This window comes from Anopheles cruzii, chromosome 2, assembly GCF_943734635.1.
Source record: "Anopheles cruzii chromosome 2, idAnoCruzAS_RS32_06, whole genome shotgun sequence".
Lineage (NCBI taxonomy): Eukaryota > Metazoa > Arthropoda > Insecta > Diptera > Culicidae > Anopheles > Anopheles cruzii.
In genome coordinates, this window is record NC_069144.1 from 13,612,520 (window position 1) to 13,634,234 (window position 21,715).

The 21,715-nt window shown below is 50.3% G+C and overlaps 1 protein-coding gene across 1 annotated transcript in view; it reads left to right on the forward strand.

Moving 5' to 3' along the window:
• The first annotated feature begins 599 nt into the window (after window positions 1-599).
• The window catches only part of LOC128278487 (zinc finger protein 420), a 23,712-nt gene continuing 2,596 nt past the window's right edge, over window positions 600-21,715 (forward strand). The window contains exons 1-7 of the mRNA XM_053017219.1: window positions 600-734; window positions 18,799-18,920; window positions 19,009-19,079; window positions 20,477-20,689; window positions 20,754-20,878; window positions 20,986-21,106; window positions 21,204-21,693. Coding sequence (XP_052873179.1) covers window positions 600-734; window positions 18,799-18,920; window positions 19,009-19,079; window positions 20,477-20,689; window positions 20,754-20,878; window positions 20,986-21,106; window positions 21,204-21,693 — 1,277 coding nt within the window. The remainder of the gene's footprint in view (window positions 735-18,798; window positions 18,921-19,008; window positions 19,080-20,476; window positions 20,690-20,753; window positions 20,879-20,985; window positions 21,107-21,203; window positions 21,694-21,715) is intronic.

Below are 21,715 nucleotides of genomic sequence, written 5' to 3' on the forward strand. Positions count from 1 at the left end.
GCAGATTTCATTCATTGAGTGTAGTTCGGCGGATTGGAGCTAGCCGTGTACCTAGCGCGTTATTCGGAACCTCCGCGACATCCGTTTTAGAGTCAGTCTGTATCCTACCAGATATCGAAAGGCAATTGCCACGGTGCAACGGTACGACGATGTGGTGTGAGCGGGAGTACGGTACCATTTAGTAGCGTGCAAATTGAAAGTGAAAATTCGTGCCACAGATTCGGGGGCCACAACCAGTATAGTGAGAAAAGACCACGACGCGCGGCAACAACAGTACTCCGTGTGCCAGAGCATATCCTGGCCGTGGTGGTGTAGTGTGTGGGTACACGACCAACCCACACCGGCAGAGACACGCGTACCCTCGGAGAGAGTGTATGCTTGGTCCTTACGTGTACACACACACACGCGCACGCACGCACGTGGGTGCACACACAAAGTTACAGCAACATTTTAAGGCCGTGTGTTGGTGTGCTGAGGCATACTTTTTTGATCGAAACCGGTGTGTATATCAGTGGCGCGCCTGTGACACCCCTACGGAACAGCTGATCATCATCGGCAACATAAACGTGTATAAAGCATAGACGGGAAGCGGTGCAAAGATGTGTGCAGCACAGACGAACCCACCGACGAGCTTCAACTATGCCTGGGGCTTCACCGAGAACGCTCGCACCGATTCGGTGGTGGAGCTGGGCCCGAACATCAACTACACCGTCGGCGATGGGACGACAACATCGGTAGGTGGCAATAATATATGTTGTGTTATTACTTCCGTAGATTACACGACACAAATGGCGTCGGATCATGTTCCAAAGTTTTGGTGCACCTTTTTCCCGTGTTGTTTGCGAGGAAGTTTTCCGCTCTAGATTGTTGTCGCGTTGTCATCACAGCAGCGTATGATGTTCAGTGATTGCGTTGTTGTGACTCCATAGCGTAGAGGAATGTGTCAAAATTCAGCCCACCGGTTTGGAGCACTTTCGAAGCAGACATTGGTGTGCCATCCATCCGGTTCTTGCGTCCACAGAGAGACCCCTTGGGGTGTGTTGGGAATTCTTGTAGAAAGTGGCATGCACCGGTTTGGTATATTTGGTCAGCTGTGCGCCGTGCGCCGCGTACTTCACGAACTGCGACATTAAGGCGATGCTGATAGCAGTACATCAGACTGCTATCTGATGTACTGACAACTCTGTACAACGACAGCCCCGTCATTCGTGTTGACATCGCGTCACAAAGATGGCTTAGATTTGATGATTCGTCTAACTTTTTTACATTTTTGACTAAACAAAACATATTCTTTTACAACGCCATCCAACAACAGACGCCAACAAATACCGATGGAAACCAACGAATTCCTTTATGCGCGCCTCCATGCACACTCCTAGGCCGTTCGAAAACATTATGCTCCGTTCTTCTATTCCCTTCCCCCAGAAAGCAGGACGCTCGTTTTGTGTACATTTGGTGTCGTTGGAGCTGATTGTGCGTCGGGGCGGTCGGGCACACACAGAAAGATAGCGCCGCACACAGATCATCCAGGCGGCCACAACATGCGAGGGGGGGGGGGGAAGCATAATGAAATGGTAAAGACACCCCCCTCTGTCGGTTGTGTGTGTAGATCTCACTGGTTTAATAACTAGTGCACACGCGCCACATGCTGTGTTGGGGTCAGCAGCATACTAAAGCATAGAACTCCGGATTGAGAACGGGTAGAAAGAGACACACGTTCACGTGCGTATGGAGTGGCGCGTCTTGTGCTGCCCACACTAGGGCCGCCGCCGCATGGTGTTGTTGCATTAAAAACTGTTGCTGCGGGCACCGGGGGGTACCTCTACAGTTTTCTGCCGGGGGAATTGATACTGTACGGCCGCTGCCACTGCTACTGCCACCATCGTCAGCGGTGGTGCACACACCGACAACACGGTAGTCGCCCAGACCGCGCGCGCACACACCCTTCTGTTCGCTGTCCGTCGACGGGAGGGCTCTTTTACGTGTGTAAAATTCGATTCTATCACACCAAGGAGAGAGAGGTGTGTGTCGTGTGTACACAGGGAATGATAATTATGTTGGGCGCCTGGCCGAGGCGTGTTCCGATCATCTGTTTTCGACTACGGACCACGCGCGCGCCTAGAGCGAACTAGTATTCGTAGCATAGCGTACGTTTGTTTGTTTTGATTACCCTCTTTCGCGCTTTGGCTATTTTTTCGTCTCTATTTTGCAGCCTGAGCCCGTGCTGTTGTTGGCCTCTTGTTGATGAACTTGAACCTCCGCATTCAGTTCAAGCATTCGAATCTTCAACTGTCGTCCGTTCAATCTCTTTAATGAAGCTCTCGGGCTCGCCAAAAATCCAACAAAATATTGAAATTGCTGGCACCTATCCGTCCCGGTGGTGGGCCGAATCAAAACACACGAAAAAAGGACACGATTTTAGGGTGGTGTGTGTGCACCTCCTTGTGGCTAGTGTTGAGTGGCCAGTGTAAGCGTGTGGCCGTGTTGTCCGTGGCTGTTCCCCGGTGTGTCAGGATATGCGGGGTTGGCGAAACGGCGGGCACCACACACCACCGAAAGGATATCGCCACCTTTCTTGCCATCCTTTTTTCTCGCCACATAAACACACTGCCGGGCCCTTTAGAAGGGCCCCACATACAAAATTCGGGTATTTATTTTGTTGTGAGAGTTTCCTTCTGCGCTTTCCTCGCGGTGCTGTTGTGTTTGCCTTGGCCGATGGTTTTGTGTGTTTCCGTACGCGTTTCTCTCCGTAGCGCGCGACGCAGCGGTGTGTGACACGCGCTCTTGGTGCTGCTCTGTGTGGTATACGTGTGCTGCCATGCCATGGGACGGGTGGATTTCTGATCTCTCTTCTGTGTGGTGAAAGGAGGTCGTGGATGGTTGTGCAACCACGCGCCCCGACCGGCTCTCTAGAGTGTGTTGAGGACGTGGTCGGTCGATGATGGTGGCAGTGGCGGCGGCATGTTGGCGGTGTGCGTAAATGCTTTCAGGTATGTGCGCTCTCGGTGCGCGCCGCCTCGCACGCGTGGAATGTTTCGGAACACCGCAGCGGCGGCAGCAGCAGCAGCATGATCTCCTCATCCGAACCAACATCCCGGCAAATTATCCGATCCGGCGCGCCGCGTGTGTTGGTTGGCCGGTTGGGTGTGTGGTGGGTTCCGAGCGCGCTTCCTGGTGGTGCTCGTGTGTCCTAGGCATTGGCGGCCTCCTAGCTGGGGGCCTGCGGCGGCTGAACAAAAGAGGGACAAAGACGGAGACTGGTTCTGTTGTGTGTCCGTCCACCGGGCTTGCAGGAGAATGTGTGCTGTACTGCGGAGACGATTGGACACCGCCGCCGTACGCAGTCCGCTGCTAGCGAGAGGGTTGTCGTCGTTCGTCGTGGTGCTGCTTCTTGAGCTGCCGGTGCGCTGTACTCTTGGGGGGTTTAGGGTGTGATGTTTCTTGCTGTTGTTGTTTGTTGCCGACTGTCCGGTGATTCGGATCCGCTGCTGCTGGGTTAGTGCGTGCCTCCGGTTTCCTGGGAAAGGTGGGCTTAAATGATCACACGGTCGTCTGCCTGCCGCCATCATTACTCACTGTCTCCCGCTTGCTGGTGGCCATTTGGCGTTACAAAAAGTTGAGAAATTCTTTTGGTGAAAACGTGTCCGGTCGTCTCATAGTCGCCGCCACTTCATGGTTGAGCTACAGTTTGCACCTCTACAGTAGGCGCTGAACCTGGCTGCTACTTTTGCCGTTTCGTAGCAACATCGAAAAGCGACATTAATCGCGAGCAGCGGTGTTAAGAGATTGGCCGAGAGCATGCGCGTGAGCGAGAGAGGGAGAGCGCGAGCTGGTCGAGAGTGGAGAAAGCGAGATGACGACACGCGATGGTTGCATCATCACCGTCGCCGTCACCGCCGTGGTTTTCAACCAACGCAGCGCATTCTTTGGTAGAGAAAATTAAACCAATTTACTCAAAAGTGTAGCATTTCGTGAACCGGTCGTGTGTGTGGTGTGATATTGAGGCTGCACTTTTGGGGGCTTACCTTCGAGTGGTCCAAAACGACGCTCTTGTCCGTCTCGAGCAATGGAAATGGCGATGGCTGTCGAATGGCGCGCGCATCATCAGCGAGCGACGGGTGTGCATTTTATATCTTTCTGATTTCGAAACCATGGCAAAGCTCACAGGGTTGCTCTCCCCAGCAAAATTATGGTATTTCCCGCCAGCCTAAATGATGGTTTTGGCAACGCAAGGGGCGTACGTACTCTGCTGCCTGCTGCTTGCATAATCATCACCACACCGCCGCCGATCTACGACGTAATTCGATTTACCCTTCGAAAACGTTTATGATGGGTCAATGGCGACATTGGTCATCGTGTTATTCGACTTTTTCTCGTCAAATTGCATATTTTAATGGCTTGCTGAGATCGTAAAAATGTCGTTTTCCTCTTCGTTTCGCGCTAGCAACAAGCGCTCGCTTCTCTGACGTACTTTGTTCCCAAACGCCAAGATGGCGGCCGTCTCTTCTCGCTACACTGAACGGGCGAAAAAAATGGAAACTCACCACCACCACCATTAGCAACGGAGAGTGCGTCTCACAAGCGGGCTCTCCGTTGACAGAGTGGTGTGTGCGTGCCCCAAAGCGTTACGTATCTCGTTTCTAGGAACCACACACACAGAGAAGCGTTCTCTCAACACGCGCGAGAGCAAAGTGTGAGTGCCTGCTGTGAGAGCGAGCGGCACGTCACCCTGTATATAACCACATCATCAGCAGCGCCGTTTCAGAGTCACCCTATGCGCGTGGTGAATTTCGATAGGCGCCTATATTATTAGACCTCATGCTGATGCGGGAATATGCGTGCGAGAGGCACATTTTTGAACGGTAGAGTGTGTGGGAGCGGCACCGCCGAATGGGCTCAGAATTATGGCGCCTTTTTTGCGGGGCGAACAAGAAACCCCCCCGGACGGACGGTCCTAACCTTGAGCGAACGACACCGGACGTGCGTTTGAGGAGCGCCCGGCTGTTAGCAATAATTAGATCCGCTAGCTCCCATTAGAGAGCACAAAACGGCTTCGCTTTTATCTCATTAGCATTATTAGTTGCCTTTTTGGGTGTGTTGTGGCTTTGTTGTGAAAATTGACCTCTACTCGCGTATTGATCGGCCACGAACGGGGCGCGAGTGTGATTACAAAGTAACATGGAGGTGACGCGCGCACACCGTCAACTCTGTCTCTCGCTCTCTTTCCTTTGCTGATATGAGAGCCTAGAGTTGGTCACTCACACGCTCGTGGCGCATGTGGCGTTCACGTGACAGGACGTGTGAGTGAACAGGCGAGCATGTTCGCGAAGGAATCTGTGCTTTCCCTTTTTTGCACACATTATCTAATGTTGGTTCCTGTTCCCGTTGTAAGGGATGATTGATGTTGCGGAAGGGAAGAGCTAATATATGCTGCAGCCGCCGAACACCCACCGCGATCCGTATCACATTTAACCCCATCTTCGAGTCACGTTGCAAGTTGGCCGCAGCCACCTTCAGCCCTCAGCACCTACGAGCCATAGAAACGGGTGGTTGATGGGCAATCTAATGAAACATGCAGTTGCTGTGTTTAATTTGTAATGATTGACATGCTGTCGTCCGAACGAGCAGGCCGCCCACGGCAACAACCACCACGACCCTTACCGAAAGGAATCGCGACACTAATCATTAACTAGCACGTCTTGCGCAATCCGGGATCATATTGCGTACGATCGCTATATTATGAAGGAGTTTTAAAAGGGAGTTTTTGAATTAAAAAAGAATGCTCAAAAAACATGTGGTGAGTACAATTCCTTCTGTTCCGTTTGGTGCCGCCGAAAACCGGCTGAATCTACACATGGCGAGCGCGGTGGACAAACATTCGTCTTTATTTTAAGGTAGAGAATGTAAACACCGACCAGGTCGGGTGTGTTTACGAAAAGTACACACGGCGGGCCCAGAGGCACGCACACACACCCGGGCACCATTTGTTTCGACCGTGTTTGTTGTCTTTCCGTCCGGTCCGTTCCGTCCGATGGGCGGGAAAAGCTGTTTCGAGTCCGCGGGAGCAATTTTTAGCCGATGCACATGACAACACTTGTTTTTGGCGTCGGTAGTAGCGAGGTCTGTCAAAACAGCAAACACAGGAAAGTGTGCTCCGGCAAATGCATCCGGCCGCGCGATATCTGAACACGATCTTCAATTAGTGCCAACGTACCACCAATTTGTAGCAACCTACTAAAATGTCTAATGATTTACGATGACCAACGCTGTCCGCCATTTTGTTGTTGCACCGGAGGCCACAATGCAATCCCCATTCAGCCAAGTGTTTCCCCAACCTTACGCAATGCCGCCCTGTGCTGCAGCTCGTGACTCTGACGCGAGACAGGATCTCTGTTATTTTGATCTGTGTCTGCGAATTAGAACTGGGGAAAACTGCTGCCAAGTCGCTGAGACGGGCAGTAAAACGCTCTACACTACGGCACAACGAAAACGGATCCAACATTTTGCAACATAAAAACAACATCGCGTCTACCTCCACCATCCATCTGGCGGCGGCATGCCCACGTTGTGGAGCGCACGATCTCTTGCCTCATGATGGCGGGTGCGCTGGTCCAACCACCATCACGAATCGCCGCTCTCCTTCGCGAGATGTTGCGCTCCGCAGTTCCGTTCCGTCGGGGTTTTTTTTGCCGGGTCTCTGGAACGCCAGTTTTCAATTTCACTGGAATTTTACTGATGGCAACGAGGAGCGCGGTTCGCTCGAGCCACGCGGAACTGAACGCCAATCGCGTGAAACCGGCCGCCACCTCAAAAGAGTCGTCGTCGTTTCTGGAGAGCCACGCGCGGTTCGGGCGATGGTGGCGCGCAGCACACACAGATGAGTAATGGCGCGGCAGGCAACATAAACCAGACTCCCGTCGTTTCCCGAGAGTTGGGCACCGGTGGAAAGTCGTTCAAGCAAATTGCACAGAAACGCAGTCGTGTAGTCTCTCGCGCTCGGTGGAACTTCCGGGATTTCGTGATGGAAGCTGGAAGTTGATTTATAGAAACACCACAGATAGTAGAAGGACGCGCACATATATGGAGCAGAGTGGCGTTAGGCGACGGTAGATTAATCGACTTCACTTAATTGAAACGTTTTCCGAAATAAGGTTTGTTTGCCTTTCGAGAGTTCGGGAGAGAATATGTTGCGCCACTATTACTCCTTTCCTAGCGGTCCCAATTGTCGAATAGAATTCAATCAAACAGGGCTTGGGTAGTGTGCAAGTAGTTTCCCTCTAGTGTTATGCCTCCAATTTATTTCCCTTGCGTTCTGCGACCAAATAATTTGCATTTAAATTTGTCCTTTGGGAACGTTTGTCACGGCAGGAAAAAGGTAGACTATTTGTCCAATTTGATGGCAGTTCAGTCAGTGGTCCTTCCCATCGCTCACCCATTTACCAGTCCCATGTATGATTTACGATTCGCCGGGGGTGACTTCCCAACTACGACGTTCATTAGGTTTAGATTTAACGACCGCAGAGACGTGTCTGTGTCTGGTGGTTACGGGAGAGATTTGGATTTGGTTGAGTTGTGCTCGATACCGCTGGTTCAACAAGCTTTGCAATTTGGTAGAATATAAGTCTGGTCCGTTCGTTCTAACAAGCGGCAGAGACCACTCCGTCGGTTTCCGTTTACCAGGAGACGAACCGATAGGCATAGAGCAAGGTGTGTGTTTTGACAGGAGGGAACAGGTCAGCTAAAACCTTGGATATTCCCTGCTTCTTTTGGTGCTTCTCTCCTGCCCAAAAGGTTCCGCAGAAACGGGTTTCTTTCGGGGAAGTTTACCCGAGGGAAGCCAAAGAAGCGAGCGAGAAGAAAACACCGCACAGGACCATGACGATGCGTGTCCGCTTCTGAATGTTCGTCGGAGACCATTCCGTTTTACGATGCGATGCTGACTGCACAGAGAGAAGAAACCCCCCGACCCGTCGCGAGCTCAACGTGCTCAAGAAGTTTTTCTTCCGAACGGACGATGGCAAAAGATGGCTCGCCGTCGTCCGTTTCCCGCCGCAGGCGCAGCCCAGACGGGCAGAGTCGTCTCTCTGGTTCCATTAGAAAAAGGCACGAGGCAGCGGAGCAAGTAGCTGTGGATGCTGCTGCCGCTGCGCTCACGTCTCTCCGCGTGTTGGGTTGCATATTTGTTGGATGCAGTTTTTTGTGTCTCGATTGTGTTCGTGCCGCGCTCTTCTACGTCGCGAAAGTAGAATTGTGTTTCCTACTTCTTTACAACGAAGAAGGAAAACCTCCCCCAAATGGTGGGGAGGCTGCCCATTACAGCATCCTTTTTGCGTCCGTCAGAGAGACGAGAGACTGGTGCAGTTCGTGTTCAATCGTCTACGTGCACTGCATGGCAAGCGACCGCCGCCACCACCGTCTCATCCCGCTGGTCCAATTACGTCGCCACGCTGGGAATTTGCACAAATTGAGACTTCATCGTGGTGCAGTTAAAGACGGAACCGGTCTTTTCGTAATTGATTTCACTTAGTTTTAGTAGTTTTATGACACGAAAATAATCCTGCAACGATAAATGGTGTGCCGCCATCAAGCGACACTCTCCGACACACCAAAACGACTCTCCGGGTTCCACTTCGGTGGAGGGGTAGCCAACGATTCGAAAGGCGGCTACCTCATCTGAGCGTGTGTAACGTATTCGACGTCCGAAGAGTGTTTTGTAGAAACGGGGATGGCCGGCGTGAAGATAAGATAGAGGGGCGAGAAAAAGTTTTTTGATTTTCATACATCAACATAAATCACTTGTTGTTGCTCTGCTACCTAAGAGGCCCACCACACGGGCGGTTGATCAGTCATCAAAGTCAGTCAATGGTTGGGCGAAGACAGACAGAAGCGGCGGTAATCGTTTCTTATGCTTTCCGGCTTTCTGTGGCTTCGGCTAAACAGCATATGAATAAACGATATTGCGGCGGTTCGTGCCCCGGAGGGTGTCGTCGTGCGGGAAGGATAATGTATTCCTCATCACCACCGGAGAGCGGAGGAGAGCCGTTACCGATTATGCATTTATTCGTGTCGGTCATTTCGGTTGCCGGCTCCTGTCTGCCGGTCGTGTCTACCCGTCCTGCAAGACAAGACTTCGTTTCAGTCGTTGAACGCTGGGGAATTATGCAAGCCCCCCTTTCGCGGCTTGTTTTTGTTGCTCCGGTTAAGCCTTGCCTTGTTAAGCGGGCCACAGAAGATGGCTTTTCTAAGCGTCGTGTTTGTTTGAATATTACACAGCAAATGGGAGTTAATCTAAATCGAACCGAATTAACAGTCGCACGCGCGCGCTAAATTGATTCGATGTAAAACATGTACAGGGTGTTCCATCACGACCCATACTATTGAGATGTTAAATAACTCCGCCATTTTTCAGTCGATTTTGACAAATCAGCCAGATTCTGAAACTTCAATCTATGCCGTTTTAGTAATGGGTCAATTTACGGTAAAACAGCGAGCTGAAATTGTAGTGCTCTAAATTAAAAATAATCGTGAAAACTGTGCGTGCTTATTAATGCCGAATTTTTTATGACTTCTTTCTGTGGAGATATTCAAAGAATAATGTTTATGCCAGCAAACCGAAGACCATTGAAGAACTGAAAGCTAACATCACAAAGGAAATTGCTGCTATTACGCCCGAAATGTTGTCAAATACAATGAAAAATGTCCGTTTTGTGTGTGTCTAATTGAGGCAGACATTTGACCGATGTTGTATTCTGAGTAAAATGTTAATAAACGGCATTCTATTCTCTAATAAAATCTTGTTCATTTCTCAAAATCGACTGAAAAATGACGGGGTTGTGCACTGAAGGTCCACTGTTTTGGTTCTCTGATGCCTCTCGAATCGTGAACTGGTGACTGTTTTAAATTTGTAAAATTCGTACCGCACCATAAAAAGAAACTTGTCTCGCGCTGAAGCTGCCGTTTAACGTCCCAATTTGTTGTGTGGTATTCCGCTGCCGGAATCGAGAAGATTCCTTCGCGCAGCAGCTCGCCAAAGTGGTAATCGTTTTGCACGGTTCAAGACCCCATTTGTTGTGTATTCCTTTCCCTTCGTGTGAAGTAGACATTTGCGATGAGATTGTGCATTCCATTTTGAGCATGAGCTGTGCTGCTTTGGGTAATGCACAATCACACACAGCACGGGGCGGCACGATTTAATGAACCAACTACTGCCCCCCTCTCGTGACCTATTGATCTCTCGCCCGCCGCCGTTGGGTCGTGAGGCGAATGCATATATGATTCCACTCATATTTTCTACAATCCGTGCCGCAAATGTGCCGATGGACCGAAAAGAGATAGCGAACAACAACGCCACACGTCGTGTGTGTTTTATTGTCACTGGGTCAAGTTCATGACCGCCCCGGAACACGGCTGCTGGGGTGGTGTAGGTTCGCCAAGGGGTTTATTTGTATTGGTAACAATTGTATTTATGCCCGGGATTTTAAAAACCTTTTTGCGATGTTGTTTTTTGAGTTAATTTAATCTTAAATCACACTCCACCAGATGCGCCACGAGTGGCGAATGGCGTAAAAAAACCAGGACACACGTAGATCAATAATAATGAAGCATCAAAGCATTGCGTTGTATTCGATGATTTAATGGAATGTCACAAACATCTCTTACCACGCGCGGTGCGTTTAGACAGGCCGGCAATTGGCCGGGCCGTGCAGACGTGAAAGTATTTCATTCATTTTGGTGCTATCCTTTTTGCTCCTTTCCTGTCGTGTGGTCATTGGTGGTGGTGTGGTGATGGTGCTCTGACACAGGAAGGCCGTGTTGGTGTGTTTCCGAGAAGGAAATTCCGCCGGTGGTCTCTCTGTACCCCTCGCTTCTTAACGATAGCACCACCACCGACCGACCCACTCTCTACTACAGGGACGCATCCCTGCGGCAGTGGTGGTGGTGGTGGTTAATCCTTCGGCAATGTATGGGTGTCCGTCTCAGCCGTGATGGTCTTGATTCTCTAAGAAGAAAACACGACAAGTGGATGCGACACCGCGACAACGGCCTTGACCTTTTTATATCTACACCTTAGATCACTTTCACTGAACTCTCTCTCTGCTGTCTCCGATGATCGTGTGTGCGATTGACGACTCCTTGGCGATGATCCTTGATGTGTCACAAAGTTGTCTCCGAAGAAGCGAACGGGTGTGTGCCTCCGCACCATGGCGATGATGGCCGATGTAAACAAAAATCATAACAAACATCATGTTTTCTCGCGAGAGGTGATGGTGTAGTGTGCATGAATGCACGTGCGCCTCGCGCGCGCGGTTTAAAGAGGTGTGTGCAGAAGCACACAGAGTAGAGTCTCAATCGGCAGGGTGGATAGTGTGTGGTGGTGTGTGCACGGGGCTGGGCTGGGCTAGTTGGCGGAGAAGAGAGTCAGCCAGCAGCGCGTGTGCGTGCGTGCGGGGAGAGTGCGTGTATCGCGCGAGTCAGGCACGTGTTTGTGACGTGATAGCGCGCAGCGGCCGGCGGTGGTGGTGTTGCGCAAAAAGGAGCAAAAGTAAACACGGGGGTTTCGGATCGGCCGTGTGCCATGCTGCGTGTGTGTGTGTGTGTGCACGCGAGGAGATACAGAGACAATTGCGGATCTGGTTTGTTTACCAACAAAAGATGTGGCCGGGCCCCTAGTTGTGGGTTGCATCAAATTGACCATGTTTTAATTTTATCCAACACCACCAGATACCAATTACAATTGCAAATGCCTCAAATAGGTTGAAAGCTTCCATGTTCTATTTTTGTTTGTCTTATGGGGATTCGGGGCATCATCAGTAGTGCAAAAACAGATGATAAATATGCTAACGAATTAATGTTGGCCACTTTAAAACATCCTTTTTCGCTTATTTCACCCGACCTCGAAAACACGTGTTTGTCGGATGTGTTTTCTCTCTGTCTTTCTGCGCGCCTCCACGTGCGTCGTGTGTGTGTCTGTATGTGTGTTCGGCTGGGTGGCTTGGTAACGCACCAAACAAATCCTCAAAAGCCCTCCTCTAGTGGTGGGCTGTCTGTCGGATCGGTAGTCATCGTCGTTGGTAGTAGGAATTATGCGTACATATTATGATATCGACAAAGAAGGCGCGTCGTCGTCGTCGTCGTCGTCGCCGTGGTTTGCGTGCGATGGGCTGATGATGCTGCCTCTGTGTGCGCGGCAGAGCGAGAAAGAGCGATAGAGCCTCACTTGTGGTGACGACGACCACCTTTGATGATGCTGCGAGAGTGCTTTTTCTCTATCGTTGGTGGTGGTTTGATGAGACAGAATGGAATGGTGTGTGGTGGTGGTGGGTTATGTTTTTGCGTCGTTCCTACGGCACCACTTGTTGTGCCCACTACCACTCACCGTCAGTAATGATGAGGAGTAGTGTTGCAAAATGTATAGAAGAACCCCCACCATCAGCCATGCTTGACATTGAAATGCATTGTTTTGGTGGCTTCAATATGCTCTCAACCGGTTTGTTTTTTGACAGTTGAATAGCACTATATAGGGTTCTTTTTGTGTTTGGGTTTTTCGGCAGGGATTCCAGCATGACGGGGTTACTTTTGGAGAGGAGCTAAAAGAGCTGCTTTTCGTGTAAATAAATTTACAAAAATATGGACAGAAAAGCGGGCTCCTTCAGTAGGTTTTTATTGTTCTCAAAAGTAATTTGCAACTCCTGTTAATTACGCTCTCCGCTGCTGTTGACGTCAATCGGGCTGAGCGTCCTGCGACCTGCGACCTTCTCGCACGGTGGGTTGCTGTCAACAATTTGAAACAATACTCTAAAGTTGGCCTTGCTTGCAATTTGACGACCAAACTGTGGGGTGTGATTGACAAAACAAGAAACGATTCGCCATTTTGTGCTCGCGTCCATCACTAATCAACCATTTATCACTGTGTTGTAGATCTCAATTGCGGTGGGAATAGGATCCTTTATCGTTCATCGCCGAACATAAACAATCGTTACTTTTTTAATAATAAAAAGGGCTCACGATGCTATGTGGCGCCGAACGTCGCTCCTCGCGAGATGGAACGAGCGCAGAGGAGGGAAGTTAACTCAATTGATTGAACTCTTATTCCCCACCTAATTGATGGGCAGTGGAAAATTACGGCAGACGATGGCAGAAAAGTTTGATTGGTACTACTGCTGCTGACGAGACGATCATCACGATGGCAGCCAAGCGCGAACGGGGAACGGGCAAGAATATGCTCCCCACGACATACAAAAGCGCTGGACCCATCATGGTCAGGTTTCTGTTGAGGGTTTTTTTTATTGTTTTCGTTTCGTAAACCCCCGTATCGTCAGCTCATCGAATCTCACTCAGCCTCAACATCGTCAGCTCAAGGTTTTTCCTTTTAAGATTAATCAGATGCGCTACCGGTGCGCTGTCATCTCGGCCTCGCTTCTCGCGGTCTGGTCTGGGCGGGTTTTTGCATCTTCTTCACCAAGGCCAGGCTGCCGGTGAGTGAGTGATGATCCGTAATTCAATATGCTTCGCGCGCGTGCTATGCTCTCCCCTTTCTGCAGCTTGTGGTCGTCGCGTGTACTGGTTTGGTACCGGGGGCCTCTCACCACCGTGTAACGATCGGAATGTTACCATCGATCATCGTTCGTCGCAAAATCCAAATAACAAAACCGAGTATAACAAAAATGTAAATAAATGGAAGAAAATGACGGGAAAAAGCGGCGTTCCAATGAGAGAGAGGGGAGCCAGTAGACCACAAAAGCCCCTCGGTGGCCGCCCAGCATTTATTGCAAACTCCATCAAATTCTGCTTCTCCGGGTGAAGCCACAAAAACGTTGATGGGGATTTTTCTCTCAACCTGCCACATTTTCCGTTACTGGCGCGCGACGGACACGACACACCACGTGATTCGTCGATGTTGGCCGGGCGCCGAAACCATTCGTGGTCGGGGTTTTTTATGTTGCTAAGGAGCTCGGTGTTCAATGCCGAATCTGGCGCGATTGGATAGCGTTTGCATAGAAAGAGGTTAGCTAAAAGTTAGCCTCACAGCTCCTTCTGCTGGAACCGTATGTTGCCAACTTAAGAACACCGTTTGTCGTGTGTGTCGTGGCAACGCGGCTAACATTGGTAACCCTACGAGGGGAAAAGAGGCCAACCAACTACCCGCCTGGTACACGCAAAGTGTCACGACGACCGTTCGGGGGCGTGACTTTGACCGACCGGCGGTCACTCCGTCCGTCTTCGTGGTGAATGTCAATTGCTGACGCTGTTTACTGTTAATTTTGTTCCATCGTGTCCAACTCTGAACTGTTGCCGGCGGCAGTTACTACACGGTCACGGACGCGGCATGATTTGTGACAATCTTCTGCCTGACGTCATTAAAAAAATGTCCCAGAAATTATCTGGTTTGGTGTCAGCGATTCAATCATTATTTTAATCAAATGATATATTACAAATAGTTTATGGTAACACGATGTTTGTATGACTGAAATGGATAGAGATGAATCAACTAGGACAAAGGTCATAAATATTCTAGTATGGGCGAGTGCGTTACCGAACCAAACCCAAATGAGGAGACAATATCGGTTCTGCTTATAATTCACTAACCAGCGCCGAAACCACATCCTTCTCGTTGGAACCACTCGCTATCGGAATGCAGCTCATCGAAATGCATCGAACAGCAGCAACAGATAGCCAGCCACCATCCGGCGGCGAATCCCCGGCGCCAGCAGTCAGCAGTGTTTGCATATGCATTTTACAGAAGCGCATTCTCCATAATAAAGCAAGGGTAGCAGGCGGCCGGGTATTGTGTCACACGCAAACAGAAACCCAGATTGTTTGTCCCGGCGCACGTTTTGCACATGAGGGCAGACACATGGCATAGCCATCAGCAAGCAAGTCAGCCGTGCCGAGTTACTACTTGCAACATATGGTGGGTTATTATTTTAGGCCCCTTTGAAGAGAGCGAGAGTATGCCGAATTTCACCGACCCAACCGGGGGCCTGAGGCCACCGGACACAAACATGTGTGTTGGAGCTTGTGTGTTTGTGAAACGATCCGTGAAGCCAGTGGCGGCACAAGCAAGATTAGGCGGGCGACACAGCGTATGTGTCGGCCTCAGCGCATGATAGTCGCCATTATTTTGTCTACTTTATTGTGTTGAAAATGATCTCACACACTTCTACGGCATAATAGAGGGCGATACTGTACTCTAGGGGCACAAAATAAATGTAACAAAGGGTTCCTCAAAAAGAGGGGGCTCCAAAATTACGCGTCCCATTTTCCCGCCAATCTCTCTCGGCACATTACGCGCAGCAGCGCACACTGGGCACCATCCCGCCGCAACACTATACGCAAACCATGTACGCAGCAACCCCCCGACCACGTGCTGTGGATGGCTGCGGCCTTGTGGGGAGTATTGGTGTGCCAGAAATAATATGGTGTTCCAGCCACGTCCCAAAGAGCGAAAGAGAGCAGCAGCACCGGGAAACGGGGTGGGAATGTATTGGAAAATCCAGACTCGGGAGTTTCCCCCTGTGTGCGAATCCCATTCAGTTTTTCACCAGATTTCCCGCACACAACCCCACGCGACGACGACGACGATAGTGGTGTTTTCACATACATTTAGGCGCACCGCCGCAGCCCATTTTCGGCGCGGTTCTCGGACTGGCGCGTACTTTTCTAATGTAGGAATCATGTTCCGAATCATGTTCCGAATCATGTTATAGAGTGTGTTCTGTTGTGTAGTATCGAAGCGCGGGACAAGAGTAGTCGCCACGTAGAAAATGGTTGTGCTGTTCGTTCATTGCACCGCACAAATTGGGGATATAATACCCGAATTGAACCTGCTCCTGGTGCTCGTCCGGCTTCACAATTTAATTTATGGACGGAGCGACCGATGAGCCCTTCAGGATGATGATGCCTTTTGAAGAAGGGATAGTAGGGAATTTATCCCGCAAAATGTGTGTGGGATAACGAGCAGCCCGAGCAATGGTTGAAGCGAGATTGTGGGTTTCGTGCTGGCGGTGGACATAATATTCAGGTGAATGGCGAAACCGAATTAATGGCCTGGGGCTTATCCATCGTGTTGTGAGTAGAGTCCGTTCTTTACCTGGGCGAGCAAGATTAAATTCCCTGTTCCGTATTGCATGTCGACACGGGGCTTTATGCTACGTTCGCTAGCCTCTCTCATGATGCGCTACATGGTGCATTCAACCGGCGGCGTCCTGTGGATGTGGTGGAGTGTGGTGTGCTGTCCATCAAGAGAGAGGCTGCCGTGCATTGTCCTGGTACTTCTATCCCGTACCTCCACATCCACCGTGTGGGTTATCTGCACTGTTGCGGACAATACGCACTAGACACGCGAGATGCAGAGTGGTTTGCTCATTATCTTCCGCCCTGAAACAATTAATGTTTTGTTGTTGGCAAGCGGATAGTGGATTCAGCTTTAGAAAAGCATGTGCCTCTATCGTTTCACTGAAGTTCCGTTGAGGTTCGAAATGGCAGCCCAACCCGCTGTGTATCGAATTTCCATAAATTAGTTCCAGTTCGCGCCGTAGTTTACGGGGATCGTCGTACGGAAATAGCCAAAACGGGATGGAGGAAGCCAAACAGTCCATCTTTTCTGTGTAGCGTCTGATAAGCATAACATACAACTCCGCTGGACAGACCCTGACACTCGGGGGGGATACATACCAACATATCCCGATTATGGATTGTGGACTTAAATGACAAGCCCAAGAACTCCCGGTACCGGTGTTGTGGCGGTGTGTGTGAATGGAGCACGAGTTCGAGAGCGTGAATCACAGAATCAGAGTGTTGGTTATGCTGCTGCTGCTTTGGTAGTGAAGGAGGGTGCCCCGGAAGGTGCTGCGCGTGTGTGTTGCTGCATACTTTTTGTCCCAACTTGTTGCCGCCGCACGCCTGTCAAAATGTTTTACAAACTTGTTTATATGCCCCCCAACACACGGGCATTGAGGGGGCTTTGAGGTGGTGGCCATTCACACACACGTAACCAGCGTGTTGTTACCATCGTGTGTTTTGGTTTGATACAATGAGTTTAAAGGGGCCACCCAAGGCGGCCACCAACAGCTGATTGGGGGTTCGAATGTTCGGAAAAACAATGGAACATGGGATAGTGTTAATGGAATTGTATGGTCATTTAATTCCGTGGCCCTCTAAGGAGAACCTCACACAAACGTATCCCTGAATGTTACGAGAAGGGGAAAGAAAGTCTTCCAACACATTACGCACTGTCTACGCAGTCACACACAACACATGCCACCGATCAGGACGAGGATATCCTTGGCTTGTGCCGGTGAACCCCGCGGCGGCAGGGTTTTAGAACGGTCACCCAGCGACACTTTGTGGAGTAATTCTTATGAGTCGTTCCGAACTATTATAATTGGGAACTGGTGAAAAACAAAACAACTTATGCTTTGCTTTACGTTCTCTCCATCATTTCGTGCATGTGTTTGTGTGTGTGTGTGTTCGGAAGGAATGTTTGGCACAGTTTTGGTGGTGGTGTGCGAGTGTCTCCGGCGGCACACAACGCAGACAATGTTTAACAACATCATCAGCATACCGTCTTCGCCCACTTATCGTCATCTCTCTGTCGGTGTTGGCAAATGGAACCAATACCGGGCTCCGGCGGAACCGATGAAGCAGGTTGTGCACACACACACACACACGCACACAGAAACGGTGGTGACCACCAGCCACCATACCTTTTTTGTGATGGGCTCTGTGTGTGTGTGTCCTCCTTTGAAAGCGGATCAGCTGATTTTGACACTTTGCTTTCGCATCGACTTTGGTGGGCAGCAGCCAGCAAAATAACTCGAATGCAATCACCGAAGGACCTTCACACGCCCGGTCACCTGTCGACCAATAAAGAGAATACCAGAGTTCACAATCCCATTTATATCATCCCCGTATCTTCCGCATTACTATCCGATCACATTTATTTGATTAGCGCGCAGACAAATGGAATTGGAAAAAACGGTGAAAAACAATTGAAAATCCGCCACCCATTTTGTGTCATTTCGCCTGCGGTCTATCTTTTAGTTTGCTTTTTCGAAACACCAACCACCCAACCGATGGAATGACAAAAATGGAGGACACTCCGCGAATTGCGCGCGGGCCCTTAATTGGGGCTCGCGGGTTCCTCGCGCGTCAAATGCCAATAATAATGCCTGTGTTTGTGTCGTTAAAGTAAATTGGAAATATCGATTCTCATGCAAGTGTTTTGCTTCTTTTTTTCTTTCTCTCTTTTTCTCTCTCTCTATATCTCTCTTTGTCTCTCTGCGAACACCATCATCATCATCGTCATCGTCACGTTCATCATCGTGTTCTCCACAAACCAAAAAACAACACAACTGCGGCTCAATACCACACAAAACAACATCAACATCCTGCCTGCCACGTGCTTCCTGTTCCCGAATCCCTTTTCATTACCACACACACACACACACACACACGGAATGCGTGTGGTGTCTGTTCGTTGTGACCGTCCGCCTGTTGCGCAACTCCGGTGTGTGCACTCCAACCTGACTGACACCGACCCGATAATCGCGTTCGGATCGCGAATTAAAAATCGATTTTGTGTCCGGTCCTCGCAACGATGGACACAACGATAAATCGACACAATTATCATACACACCATCACCACCATCGCTTGCGGCGCGCTCCTGTGTCCTGTTTCCTGTGCTGTGCATCGTTTCATCATCCTTCATCCGTCATCCCTTCGCTCTCTCCACGACACTCCACGCAATCGCAACGATGGCCGGAATATGTCCCCGCTAACAGATGCCATACTTGCAGCTACCGGACGGTGCTAGCATTATTGTCAAGGACGGGAAAGGAGCGATCACGCACGCCAACAAATCGGTCCGCCGTATGCTCGTCGTAAACGATGGATCCACGCTGCAGCAGGGAACACAGCGGTAAGCGAGCCAGCCACACGCACGAGAATTGCTTTGGCCCATTGATTATGTTTATTTCACGTTTCTCCTCCTTCTGTGCTCTTTGTAGGATAATTACGACCAGCGGCACAACGGCCACCGTCGTCGCCACAGGACACCCGAAGAAACACGAAGTCATAAGTAAGCGCCCGTTAAACTGTATTAGTACACCAACAAGCCAAATTAGTCCCCCTTACAAAGGTCAAGTTTCGGAATGACGAATGGTTTGCCATATGGCTGCGCGCGGTTCGGCTCAATCCAATACCCATAACCGTGTTCCCTCTTAATCGATTGCAAGTACAATTCGATTGAAAAGAATTCTCCAGTAGCATGCAAACATGTAGCAGTAGGTGCAAACTTTCGCGGGTTTACCCTTTCTATTGTTTTGCACTGCGGCCGGTCTTATCAGTTCGGGCGCCCACATGGTTGCCGCGCGTAAAATACGCGATCGATGCACTAGCGATTCGTTGCCGTTCGATTGATTTGCCCCCCGCGACCCTGACTGGGGTCTGTCTTATCTGCTTCCTTTCCGGCCGAACACTTCAATGCATCCATTTTTTATCACAAAACTATCATGGGAATACTCGCTTCTCACTGCCGCTACGAGCGGCGTCGTGTTCCCGGACCTAGCACCGCACGGAACGAACCATTGATCGATTATTTAATTGCTGCTCCTAGTGTGTGGTGGCACCCAAAGGAGAGTTGATTCGTAGTAATAAAACAACACTCTTTACTTGCTGCCCGTCCCGAAACTTTTTGGACACATTAATTCTTCAGGAGGGCATAACATTTTATTAAGTTAAAGGGTAGATGGGAATCCGATTTTTTGTTTACTATTAAGTGTGTGAATTAATTCGTGCGGTTTTTATTCGACATTCGTGAACTAACTACAACAACAAAACGTATGACCACTTCAATTAAAGTATTGTCCGTCGTTAGCTACTACTTTCTGCCATCTTTTAAGTAGTGCCATCAACCTTTTTTGACTGTTCAGGTCACTCTCTCAAGCCTCTTGCAAGCCAAAATCTCCACTTTAAAACCGCGCAAAGCACATCTAAAACGTTCTCTCAGCAAGAGCATATTCACCATAAACTTCCATTAAAGTTTGATGATTTTCGGTAGCAGTTTTCTTCATATTAAAGTAATGAAAAAGTACTCCGTAAAAACACTTTATCAGGAACAAAACTCAACATTTTCAGATGCTTATAAAAGGAGTTATTCACACTTTAACAAAAAAAACCTAACTGCGATAGATGCGTAATGACAGTAGCTATCAAACACATATTTCATTAAAAAAAGAGTTTGTGACATTTAGTGAGTAATGCGATCTATTCTAAAACCGCACGAATTAATTCACACACCCAATAATTCGTTTTTAGAGCTGCTACTTTTATTTAATTCCATCTAACACCACCAAACGCATCCTTTGCTCTCTCTGCACCTTTTGCTAACAACCCTCCGGGGGAATCCACTGTTGGGACCACCAACCAACCAACCAAACAAACCGGAATCGCTAGATCAATCTAATTCCGCTCTAGCGAACGGGCTCATCGAGACGAAACCGAAAACCACCATTCTGGCCACCAGTGCCGCCGGTGCGTTTATGAGTCCACTCGGGCCGATCCAGCTGACGGCCGAGGAATGCAACGACATCCTGATGAAGCGGGCCGCTGCTGCGGTGGCCGCCAACAACCAGCATGCCATCACCAACAGCACCGATGGCCATCACGCATGTAAGTGTGCGGGGGCTTGTGGGGCTCATTAGGATGGCACTCTAACCGCCCTTCTGCTTGTGCTCTCCCTCCCAACAAACAGCCATCTCCGTGCAGGTCCAGAAAGTGATCCAGGGACTGGAGGAAGGTGACGATTCGCAGGCCACCACCTCGAACCATCAGCTCAAGATTGAGCCGACGCTGAGCATTTCGCCGAAGCTCGAGGCCGTGGAAATTGATTATGTGAGTATCGATCGGAAACTGCGTGGCCCAGGCGGCGTTCCTCTAACACGGACCTCCCATCTTTCCCCACCTGCCAGAATGACTACGTCCAGCAGGAGGCACCGACACCGACGCCGAACGTGGTGCCGAAGGAGCGTCCCTATTCGTGCGAACAGTGCGGCAAGTCGTTCCTGTTGAAGCACCACCTGACAACGCACGCCCGTGTCCATACAGGTAGCGTACCGGGTGTGCCGCGCGGTGGTCCATTGGCAGTCCCTGCGACCTCATTTGTGCCTCCTCCCCCCTTTATTCACGATAGTACCATCCACAGGCGAGCGGCCGCACGTGTGCGTGCACTGTGGCAAGGACTTTGCCCACAAGCACTGCCTGAACACACATCTGCTGCTGCACTCGACCGAGCGGCCGTACCAGTGCCAGGAGTGCAAGAAGAGCTTCACGCTGAAGCACCACCTGCTGACGCACTCGCGGGTCCACTCGCGCGAACGGCCCTTCGTGTGCCAGGAGTGTGGCCGCTCGTTCCCGCTGAAGCGCCACCTGGTGACGCACAGCAAGTTCCACGCCGGCGAGCGGCCGTACGTGTGCGAGGACTGCGGCGAGAGCTTCGCCCAGAAGGAACACTTGGTGATGCACTCGCGGTTCCACGGCTCGGTCAACCCGTTCGTGTGCCAGGACTGTGGGGCCACCTTCCCGCGCAAGTTCCAGCTGGTGAACCACGGCAAGCTGCACGGTCGCATCCCGCACTCGTGCAGCCTGTGCGGCAAAGAGTTCCTCCAGAAGCGTACGCTCACGGCGCACATGAGGTAAGTGTAATGCCTCTCAATG